Source organism: Tamandua tetradactyla, chromosome 9, assembly GCF_023851605.1.
Source record: "Tamandua tetradactyla isolate mTamTet1 chromosome 9, mTamTet1.pri, whole genome shotgun sequence".
Classification (NCBI taxonomy): Eukaryota; Metazoa; Chordata; class Mammalia; order Pilosa; family Myrmecophagidae; genus Tamandua; species Tamandua tetradactyla.
Genome location: NC_135335.1, coordinates 114,168,939 through 114,181,093, shown reverse-complemented (window position 1 = coordinate 114,181,093; position 12,155 = coordinate 114,168,939). Strand labels below are relative to the sequence as shown.

General features: G+C 33.3%; 1 protein-coding gene across 8 annotated transcripts in view; it reads right to left on the bottom strand.

Moving 5' to 3' along the window:
- Positions 1-323: 323 nt before the first annotated feature.
- The window catches only part of SREK1 (splicing regulatory glutamic acid and lysine rich protein 1), a 57,639-nt gene continuing 45,807 nt past the window's right edge, over positions 324-12,155 (bottom strand). For 7 of the 8 annotated variants that reach the window (XM_077117349.1, XM_077117357.1, XM_077117352.1 and 4 more), the window contains exons 11-12: positions 4,928-5,072; positions 324-2,814 (exon numbers count right to left, since the gene is read on the bottom strand). In XM_077117349.1, the coding sequence (XP_076973464.1) occupies positions 2,665-2,814; positions 4,928-5,072 (295 nt within the window). In that variant the 3' untranslated portion in view covers positions 324-2,664. The remainder of the gene's footprint in view (positions 2,815-4,927; positions 5,073-12,155) is intronic. The other variant, XM_077117350.1, reaches the window with a different exon arrangement.

Genomic DNA, 12,155 nt, shown 5'->3' with positions numbered 1-12,155 from the left:
CAGTTCATATTTCGTGTAAAATGGCTGTCTTTTTTACTTCAAGTTTCCCTTACAACATCTATCTGGGATGAAAAACAAATAGTTTTAAAGTAAAACAAAATACCTCGAAAGAAAAAAACAGTTCTACAAGTGAGGAGAAAACACCGTGTGTGTGTGTGTGTGTGTGTGTGTGTGTGTGAGAGAGAGAGAGAGAGAGAGAGAGAGAGAGAGAGAGAGAACAAAGGAGAAACCAATTATCTCTAGACCTTAGAAAACTTTGCTTCCATAAGCCCATGTCAGAAATGTTAAAACCCATATAATAATCTGATTTCATTTCCCAGATCTCTTATATCCCTATTTATTGCCAACTTTTAAAAATCAATGTCTTTCAAGACTAGTACAATTATTTTAAAGCTAATAAATATCACCAGCAAGAAAAATAATTATCAGCAAGTACAAATTAAACACGTTAACTACTAACATAGGAAACATTTACTAGAGTACAAGAAAACACTCAAACTTTAAAGAACTGCTTCATAGACACAACATAAACATGCACACACCATGTCAAAACAATCTCTATGCCAACTAAAATAAGTGTACGATTAAACTAAGATGCTTTTTGAAATGCATGAACAAATATTTGCCTCTAAAATACTGAGCTTTATTAAAGAAATGGTACTAAAAATAACAAATTCAAACATTTGAGCTATTCTACTTATATATCATAAATAAAACAGCTGTTGATGCAAGACACACACTTTCACAATCTTGCCATATGCACACAAGCATTCTTGTATCAGAATAAGCTGTTTACCAGCCAACCGTATGTGGTTGAATGATTAAAATGACCATCTATACTTTACATAGTAAAGCATTTTCCAAAATTTTAATGTACACAGTGACAAAAAGAAAAAAAAAACAGTAATTCTACACACACGAAGAGTGATTAAGCAGCTTCATAATCAAACCAGGCTTCATTACTCGCAATAAGGGCAATTCTTCCCATCCCCCTACAAACACTTAAGTTTCAACAGTATCAACATTAAAAGAAAAATTAAGTTGAAACCAAGTAACTAAGGTGCCACTTGGCTTTTTGAATCCATTAAAGTAACTCTTCCCATGAGGTAAGGCAACTGAGTAATTTGATTGTATTAGGTTGCATTAAAATACTCATACTTGATTTTTAAAAATAACATGCTAATTAAAAATTATTACCTTTTTGGAAATCTAAGAATAATGGAAAGAATTCTGAAACCAAGAGCTTTAAGGAAAAACACTGGCAATACTATAATTTTAGTACTTGCATACTTTCTGCAAAAAGTCAGTCTCAGAATGACAGATGACCTACATTTTGAACTCAAGTTTTAAACATATCTTAAACATATTAACAATTAACCTCACGAATACTCCCAGTTTCCCTTTGGGTGTAATTTCTGTACATCATTTATGAGAAGATGATTGAGAGGTAATAGTTAAGGCCATCCAATATAGACAACTAAAGGGTTTTCTTTGATTTAAGTAAAATAAAACATGCATCATTTTCAATGTATCACAGTATAAAACTAATGGTCCCAAAACTGCATTTTCGTTTTAAGCTCTAAAGACATTTTTGAAAATGGGACTTCCCTCTCATGTTCGGTGAACTAAGTAAGAAGCTTTTCTTACATACCACTTTCACACTTTTCTGTGGACATAAATGGAATAGCCATCTAAATTCCATATGAATGAATGATGACTAGCACATATAAAATTCTAGAAAACAGTATACCACACTTTAGAAGGCACTAAAGCTTCAGCTTGTGCTCCCATAGCCCATTTTGAAAACTCAGTTTCCTTTTTATACGGGCATTTTTGCCACCTACAGCTGACAAGACACTGCAATATTATTCTTAATAAGATTGGAAATGTCATGAAAGTTCAAAAAGAAATGCTCACTTTGTAGGGAGACCTAATGATTCTAACACTGAATACTAATAAATTACTATTAGTATTCAACACAGTTGCTCTTCCTTTTTAAATATAACAGTACATGCATTGTCAGTTGTTTTGTAATCCACTTATTTAAGCAATTTTAATCTGCAAAACTATTTAAAGAAAAACCACTTCCTCAACAGTGAGCAAAAAAAAAACACAACAGTGAGAATTTAACTCAATCACTGTAAATCCTTTGAAGTGAATGTTAAAACTTCTTACATACTTTGCACTTAACAAGGGTGTGTATATATTTGCACTGATTTCAAGCACATCATCAAACTGTATATATAGAAATCTTAAAAAAAAAAAAAACGGTAAAACAATACAAAATTCAGTAACTAGCATTTTTTAAAAAGAGCCTCCAATGCTTATTCCAGTCTTTATGGATAGTACAAATTTGGGTCTCTGATGTTCCATTTATTTGCAATGTTTCTTGGCAAACACAAACCACATGACAAGTGTGTCAGCCACCATGGAAACACACAGATTTTAGAAGATAAGTTTGAATAACAGCTGTTATTTTCATGATGTCCATGCTTTACTTTCTTATGTAGTTACAAGATGGCCACAAAGTCACCTCACAACTGGAAAAGCTGTTAGCTCCTAAGTATATGCTCAACAGGATTTCTTCAGAGTTGACATCTTGTTGAGGAAATTAAAAGCTTTGGATTTTATTCCAGCGTTGAGATTACAGTGCGTTTGTCCGTTCTATACTGCTTCTGGTTTAGCAGAGAGGTTTTCTTCATTTGGCTGACAACTCCCATTCTGCTGTACTTTGTTTTCCTCAGTTCTCGGGGCATCCTTGTCATCTACTTCTTTGCTCACACTTGAATCTGGTTCTTTATTGTGCTCTTTCTCCTATAATGAATATTAAAGGATATATATATAACATTTTCCTCAAGAATTGCCATTTGGCTATGACTAAAATATGCTGCTTTATCTTTTGCAAATTACTAAAATTGGGTATTTTCTATTACCCTTTCAAAAAGAATATGCAAATACTTATCAATTTCTCCTTTGTGATTCCCATAAAAAATGGAGAATCCATCGAATTTTAATAAAACAGATGAATAAAAATTCTAAGAAAGTGGCCAATTAATGTTGCTGATTGGCTTGAAAAAGTGGGATGGTCTGCTGAAAGAGTAAAACAGTTCCCAAAGATGCCAGAATAGACTTGTAATCTGGACACTGAAGAAGCAAATGAGAATGTGGGAAAGTTACTCCTCCTTCTGGCAATGTCTATTCAAGAGCAGCCCTAATTCTGCCTTCAAATTAAGGGAGAAATAAATGAGAACACTCAGAAGAATGTCTAGCACTTAGTAAATGCTCAATAAATGTTTTCTACTATTACAGATGATGACAATGAACTTCTATCAGTATGAGAGCTAAATAAACCTTTAAGATGAAAGCTCCAGAATTCATAATTTTGAAACACAAATATATTTTACCAGTATGACAATAATTTAAAAAACTCACAGGTAGTTGTTTATCTAAAAATATGATTTATTGGTGGAATTTGGTTTTCCACTAATTATTCTAATGCAACAAATAGATCTAATTTTAAGTATATATTACAAAATCAACCTCAAGAAAATGTCTGTCAAATTCACTGAAACAAACTGAGAAAAAGTTAGCATAAAAGCATAAAATTGTTACTTACAGATATTCTAAAAATCATCTCACTGTATACCATTCTATGAGTCTCTAAAATGAGGAACGTAATTATTTAAATTTAGACTGGTTTTTATCTGTTCCTTTCAAAAAATATCAATTTGGGTGCACAGGTATTTTAGTGGTTAGAATGCCCACCTTCCACACAGGAGACCTGGATTCGATTCCCGGACCATGCACCCCCCCAAAAAAAACCAAAATCAATTTAACAAATATTTTAAAACACCAACAACAATGTATATAAAGCAAAAAGACACTGCTGCCTTCAAGGAGCTTTTAGTGAAAAAAATATCTCTATGCACCTAGGGAAGGACTGATATTCTCACAAGTACTGGGGACTGACAAGTTGATGAACAAGCCCTTAATCTTGGGGCTTGCCCTATAATTACACCTAAGAGTCACTCCCAGAGAACCTCTTTTGTGGCTCAGATGTGGACTCACTCTCTCTAAGCCCAACTCTGCAGGTCTGCACTCCCTCCCTATGTGGGCACAAGACTCCAAGTACAAATCTTCCTGACCGGATTCCCTGGCCCTGGCAACATGGGATGGAGGAAGCCTTCTTGACCAAAAGGGGTAAAAGAATGAAACAAAATTATTTCAGTGGCTGACAGTTTTCAAAAAGAATCTAGAGGTCATTCTGGAGGTTATTCTTATATATGTCTATAAATATTCCTTTTCAGTTTTTGGTGTACTGGAGTAGTGAGAGGGAAATACCTGATACTGCTGAGCTGTAATCCAATAGCCTTGATTCTTGAAGATGACTGGGTAACTATAGAGCTTTTAAGGTGTGACCATGTGACTGTGAAAACTTTGACTGGTAACTCCCTGCATCCAGCCAGTGTATGGACAGATAAGAGAATAAAGACAAAAAATAAATAAATAATGGAGTGGAGGTCGGGGCTATGGGATGTTTTAGGTATTCTTTCTTACTTTTACTTTTAATTTTATTCTTATCTTTATTTTTTTTTGTAGTAATGAAATCATTCAAAAATCAACTGAAATGATGAATGTGCAGCTATATGATGACACTATGAACCAGTGATTGTACACTTTGGATGATTGTATGGCTTGTGACTATATATCAATAAAATTGCATTAAAAAATTAACCAAATAAACTCCCTCCCAAGGCAAAAATACACATATATGAATTTGACAAATATTTTATGGCACCAGTAATGCATAAGACAGTAAGACACTGTTGCCTTCAAGGAGCTTTTAGTGAAAAAATACGTCTATGCAACAAAGAACAACAATCTCAACGATTAATTATTCAAAGCCTAAACACTGAATGACGCTCACTTTCAGTGAAGCACTGCTCTTCTCCAGCTTTTCTTTTCCATCTCTGTCATTAGAACTCTTTCGTGTAGAGGCTGAACGTTCTCGCTCTCTTCTTTCACTGATGTGGTCTCTTTCTTTTTCTCTCTTTTTATCTTTCTTATTTCTGCTATAAGATTGATAATATGTTAGTTAAATTCTAAAAAAATAACTAATACCTATAATATTCTTGACAAAATGTTCTCTTCTAACTCAGAGTGTCTAAACTAATGCATTATACCTAAGCACACCAGGAAGATGATTTGAGCCAATAATATAAATGAGTCCTGTAAACCCCTCTACTTCACTCCCTAGACCCAATTAATGTTTTTTTAAAGTTATACAAGTCATTTTTGCAGAGGCATTGTATATTTACATAAAATGAGTATTTACATACAACAAAATTTGGTATTGTAAACAACTGACCAGCAGAAGAGAGCCTAGAAAAAAAGCCAAGTAACATATGAAATTTACTAAGATAATGGCAGCACTCTCAAATCACCAGGGAAAGATACACTTGTTCATAAAAGTTTTTGAAATAACTGAACAATCAACTGGAAAAAAAGAACTGGGTCTGTACCTTACTCTACATATAGAAACAAATCCAAAAGCATTAGAAACCTAAATTTTTTAAACAAAATCATACAAATTCTATATGAAAATATGGATGAATTCCTTTATAACTGGCATGTAGGGAAAGATTTTTTAATCATAACAAACATCCAGAAACAATAAAAGACTGTCATGTTTAACTACATATAATTTTACAAGGCAAAAAAACTCCATTAGGATAGTCAAAAGACAAACCAAGTGAAAAATACCTGTAAAATATTTATGTGCTTCTGTAACTCTTAAAAATTAATATATAATACAGAGAGAGATATATGGGAACTCTCATTCTTCCTGCATGATTTTTCTGTAAATCTATAAGTTCTTTAATTAAAAAAAAAGAGAAAAAAAGACAAGGGAACAAAACAATATAAAAATGGTCCTCAACAAATGAAAAGATGCATGCAATCCTACTCACAAAAGAAATGCAACTAAATTCACACTAAATAGGGAATATTTCTCACCTATCAAATTAACAAAAATTCAATTTCCAAACCAAATACTGTTAGCAAAGCTGTGGTAAACAGCATGGGAATGCAAAATGGTGGATCGCTCATGGAAAAGAATCGGGAATAGCTAAGAAAAATTACATCAGCATTTCCTTTGACCAGACAATTCCACTTAAATGCAAATCATTATGGAAAAAGGTTTGCACAGTTACTCATTATGATGGTATTTACAATTGCTATATATTGGAGAAAACCTAAATACCTACATAAGGACTTAATTGAATTAACTATGGTATATCCACAATGAATACTATGCTACAAAAAAAAAGAGAGAGAGGAAAAGCTCTATCAATTAATACAAAGTGATTTCCAGAAGTAAAATTAAGCAAAGTACAAACGACACTGCAGATGACAACAGCAGGAATGGTGGAATATCTCCAAAAATTTTCTCTATAAAAGTAACACAAACAGGGCGGGCCACGGTGGCTCAGCAGGCAAGAATGCTTGTCTGCCATGCCAGAGGACCCGGGTTCGATTCCCAGTGCCTGCCCATATAAAAAAAAAAAAAAAAAAATTAACACAAACATTGGCAAAAGTTGTCAAAAGCAATTTTTCAGAGCTCTGAATATTAAGTAAAGGCTTACAACAATGCAGGAAACCTTTACCCAAGAAAATCAGCAGTATCTTGGTAAAAACACAAACTACTGTGGCACTTTAGCTCGCCCTGTTCCCATTCCCCTCTCCCAAACTCCACAGTGGCCTTCAAAACTAAAAGCTCCACCATCACCCTGTAAACCAGCAGCTTTTACTGCTACTGAAGGGGAAAGGAGGAGCTTGGAGCTCTCCAAAGCAACCTTCTCAGAACTGTCATGATCTGACCTGCCCCACAGTTCCCTAGAAAAACCCACTCTCAGGACTTGCCTATATCTGACTTGAATCAAAGCTCTCCCAGCTTTCCCCTAAGAATGTCTGTTAAAAACAATAAGCTTGAGACCAAAAAAAAGAAGCTGATTAAAAAACTTAGAAGGTAAATCTGAGCATGAGATGCTCATAGAGACAGTTTTGAAAACTCCAATATAATCCTGGGACTATAAAAGACTATATATACATATAGTTTTACAAACAGGAAGTGAAGGCAAAGGTATAGTTGTAAACCGCTTAGTTGGCCACTGAAGGTATGCTGAACAGGCACACTGAGTATCCCTGCAAAAGCTGACGAAAGTATTAGTTCCAGCCCTTTAAGGAAATCTTTATACAGTTATTTGTTACTCACAAAATTAAGCAGAGACTTAAGCCATCACACACAGAAAGAATTCAAACTTTAATAATTAGTTTAGAAATCACTAAAGAAACAAATAGCAACAACAACAAACCCTAGGGCTAAGGAAGAATGTGATATCAAGTTGTAATATTATATTACTCAATGTATACATTTTTCATTAAGAATTATGACATATATATAAAAGAAAGTATGATCCACATACAAGAAAAAAGCAGTCAACTGAAATAGTCTCTGAGGAAGCTCAGACACTGGACTTAAAGGAAATGATGTCTAAAAAACTAAAAGGAGTATAAAAATGATATCTCACCAAATACAGTAACCACACAGAAATGATTCAAAAAACAACAACAAATTTGGTCTACATATCCAATACCCACAACAAAGCCCAAAAAGGATAACCTCAAAAACTTATCATCATCAAATTCTGAGAGCCAAAGACAAAAAACATCTTGAGATCAGCACGAAAATGAATTATCACATACAAGGAATACAAAGATTAGTTTAACAGCTGATTTCTCATCAGAAACCATGGAAGCCAGAAGGCAGTGGAATGGTATTTTCTAAGTGAAGGAAAAGGACTGTAAGCAAAACTTCTAAATTCAGCAAAACCATCCTTCAAAAATGAAGGAGAAATAAGCACATTGCCAGTTAATCAAAAATTGAAAGAATCTCTTCTCTAGAAGAAATACTAGAGGGAATCTCACAGACATAAGTGAATGGACCCTAGATAATAAATCAAATCCACATGAGGAAATAAAGAGCATCAGTAAAGTATTTACATGGATAAATGTTAAAACAAAACAAATAAAAAACAGTAAAAATCTACAAGCTGTTTATATTTCTTTTTTTTTCCCCTTATCTAATTTCAAAAACAATTCAGGGCATAATTAAAAGTCTGTCATTTATATAGCAATAACAGCAAAAAGAAGGCAGGGAGAAAGGAGCTATCTAGGAGTAAAGTTTTCGTATAGATGAAATAAGGTAATTTTCATCTTAACTGGATTGTTAAAGGATAAAATTTAATTATGATCCCCAATGCAACCATTAAGAAAGTAAAATACAGTAAAAGAAATGAAGAAGCATTACAACAGTAGACTAGAAAATAACTAACACAAAAGAAAGCAGTATTGGAGGAACAGAGGATAAAGTGTATAGAAAACAAATATTAAATTGACAGGCATAAATTCTGTCTAGACAGTAATTACAATTAAATGTCAACAGATTAAACAATTCAATCAGCAGGTAGAGATTAGCCCATTAGATTCAAAAAACAACTAAACACAGTCTACAAGAACTCACACTTCAGATTCAAGGACACAAAAAAGGTTGAAAGTAAAAAGGATGGAGAAAGATACATGAGGCAAACAGTAAGAGACTTTAAATGGCCTGTTTCCAAAAGGAAGGTTTAAAGTGTAAAAAAGGCCAATCCATAAAGAATTCTTAACAGTTATAAACATATACGCACCTAACAACAGAGCCCTACATACACTGAAGTAAATAACAACGGACAGAATTGGAAAAATAGACAATTCAGTAAAAGACTTCAATACCCTACTTTCAATACTAGAATAATTAGCAAACAGAATACCAAAAAATGAGAAGAGTTAAACAACACTATATATACCAACTAGATATCTAAAGAACACTCAACACAAGAGAAGAATTCACATTTCTCTGTAATGTACATAAAAAATTCTCCAGGGGAGACCATAAACAGGTTAGACCATAAAACAAGGCTCAATAAATGTAAAGGGCAGAACTGAGGTCAAAATATGTTCTCTGACCACAATGGAATGAAATTAGAAATAAATAACAGAAGGAAATTTGGGAAAGTCACAAATATATGGATATTAAACACTATACTCCTAAATAACCAATAGCTCAAATTAAGAATCAAAAGGGAGGGTGGGCCACGGTGGCTCAGCAGGCAAGAATGCTTGCCTGCCATGCCAGAGGACCTGGGTTCGGTTCCCAGTGCCTGCCCATGTAAAAAAAAAAAAAAAAAAAGAATCAAAAGGGAAATTCAAAAATACTTTGAGATAAATAAAAAATGAAAACATAACTTGGCAAAACTTATGGGATACAGTGAAAGCAGTGTGCAGGGGGCATTTACAGGTGTAAATTCCTACATTAAAAAAGATCTCATAGCCATAAATTAATCAACCACCTAGAGAAACAAAAAAACAAGACACACAGAAAGCAGAAGAAAAAGGAAAATAAAAACAACTCAAATTACTAGAAGAGGAGATGTTACTACCAACCTTACAGAGATAAACAGGATTATATGAGAATAAGAAGAAAAACAATAAGCAAAAAACCAGTTAACCAAAATGAAATGGACAAAATTCTTATAAGGACACAAACTACCAAAACTGACAAAATAGAAAATCTGAATAAACTTACAACAAGTAAAGAGACCCTGAACTAGAAAATAATTTCTCAGATATGACACATAAAGCCCAAGCAAAGTTAAAAAAAAGATACGCTGAATTTCATAAAAATTAAAAGCATCTGTGTTTCAAAGGACATTATCAACAAAGTAAAAAACACAACCCACGAATAAAATATTTGCAAATCATTTAGTGATAAGGATTAAATATCCAGATTAAAGAATTATTGTGACTTAATACTAAAAAGACAAATAATTATAAAATGGGCAAAGAAAGAATTGGAATAGACATTTCTCCAAGGTTGCAAATAGGCACATGAAAAGATGTTTCCGCATCAGTCATTTGATTGTGATGCAAATCAAAATCATCGAGATACCACTTCATACCAATTTAAATGTATATAAAGAAAAAGAAAAAACAAGTCCTGGCCAGGATGTACAAAAACTGAATCCCTCATATACTGCTAGCGGGAATGGAAAATGTGCAACCACTTTGGAAAACCATTTGGTGGTTCCTACCGAAATTAAACAGTTACAGATGATTAAGCAACTCTAATCCTAGGTATATAACCAAGAACACTGAAGGCTTAAGTCCACACAAAAATTAGCACATGAATGTTTCTAGCAAAATTACTCATATATTTCCAAAAAAAGGAGAAACAACCCAACTACCCATCAACCAATGAATGGATAAATAAAACAGTTTTCTCCATAAAAATTAATTTTCAGCCAGATAGAGGAATGAAGTACTGATTCATGCTACAACATGGATGAAGCTTGAAAACATTACACTAAGTGAAAAAAGCCAGGCATAAAAGGCCACAAAAGGCCATTTAAATGAAATGTCCAGAATAGACAAATCCACTGAAACAGAAAGTAGAGGGAAAAAGGAATGACTGTTTAACTGGCACAGAGCTTCCATTGGAGCGATGGAAATGTTTTGGAATCAGTGTGATGGCCGCATGACTTAGTGAATATACTCAAAACCAATGAATAATATTTTAATGGAGAATTTCAGGGTATGTGATTAATATCTCAAAAAAAAAAAAAAAACTTGATGTGGAGGGTGGGCTGATTATAGTCACTAACCAAACAGAGAAAAGAAAAAGAGTATGTATTGGATGCTATCTTTGTGAAGAACGAAAGACAGGTAAGAATACATGCATATTAACTTACATCATATACAAAAATCAATTCAAAATGGATCAAAGACCTAAATATAAGAGCCAGAATTTTAAAACTCCTAGGAAAAAAACATAAGCAGGCAGCTCTCAGGACCTTCTGTTAGGCAACGGTTTAATGGTTTCTTATATTTTACACCCACAGCACAAAAAAACAGAAGAAACTTTTACTTAAAAACTTTTATGTCTCAAAGGACTTTATCATGATAATAAAACACTATAATGAACCCACACAATGGGAAAAAAAATATTTGGAAACCACATATCTGATAAGGGTTTAAAACCCAGAAGATATATAAAGAAATCCTACAACTCAACAACATAAGGACTAACAAACCAATTTAAAAATGAGCAAAAGACTTGAGTAGACAAGTATTTTGCCAAGGAAGCTATACAAATGGCAATAAACACAGGAAAAGATGTTCAACATCATTAGCCATCAAATCCACAATGAAATACTACCTCACATCCATTCGAATGGCTACTATTCAAAAAATGGAAAAAAAAAGCAAAAGATATAGAGAAACACAACTTTTGCTCATTGTTGGGGGGAATGTAAAAGGCTGTTGCCACTGTGAAAGACAGTATAGCAGTGCCTCAGAAAGTTAGGTATGGAATTAGCATATGACTCGGCAATCTCACGTCTAGATAATACTCAAAAGATTTGAAAGCAAGGAGTCAAACAGATATTTGCACACTGATATTCCTAGCAGCATTATAAACAACTGTCTAAAGACAGAAGCAATCCAAATGTCCATCAACCACTGAATGGGCAAACAAAATGTAGTAAATACACACAAAAGGAGTATTATTAAGCCACAAAAAGGAATGACGTTCTGATATATACAACAACATGGATGAATGTTGAAGACATCATGTAGAATGAAATAAGCCAGACACAAAATTACATACATTGCATGATTTCACTGTTACAAAATTATTAGAATAAACAAATTCAGAGTCCAGAAACTAGAATAGAGGCTACTAGGGGCTAGAGTGGAGACAGGGGATGGGGAATTAATGCTTAAATTGAACAGTTTCTAACTGAGGTGATGAAAAGTTTTGGTAATGGATGGTGGTGATATAAGCACAGTTTTCTGAATGTAATAAACAGCACTGAATTACATACTTTAATTTGGCTAAAAGGGGAAATTTTAGGTTGCTTATATGTTAATAAATATATTTTAAAAAAAAACCTATAGGGCTATATAACACAAACAGGAAATCCTAATGTAAACTACAGACAATGGTTTATTTATTATTTATTAGTACAATTACAATAATTTTTATGATCAACTGTAAT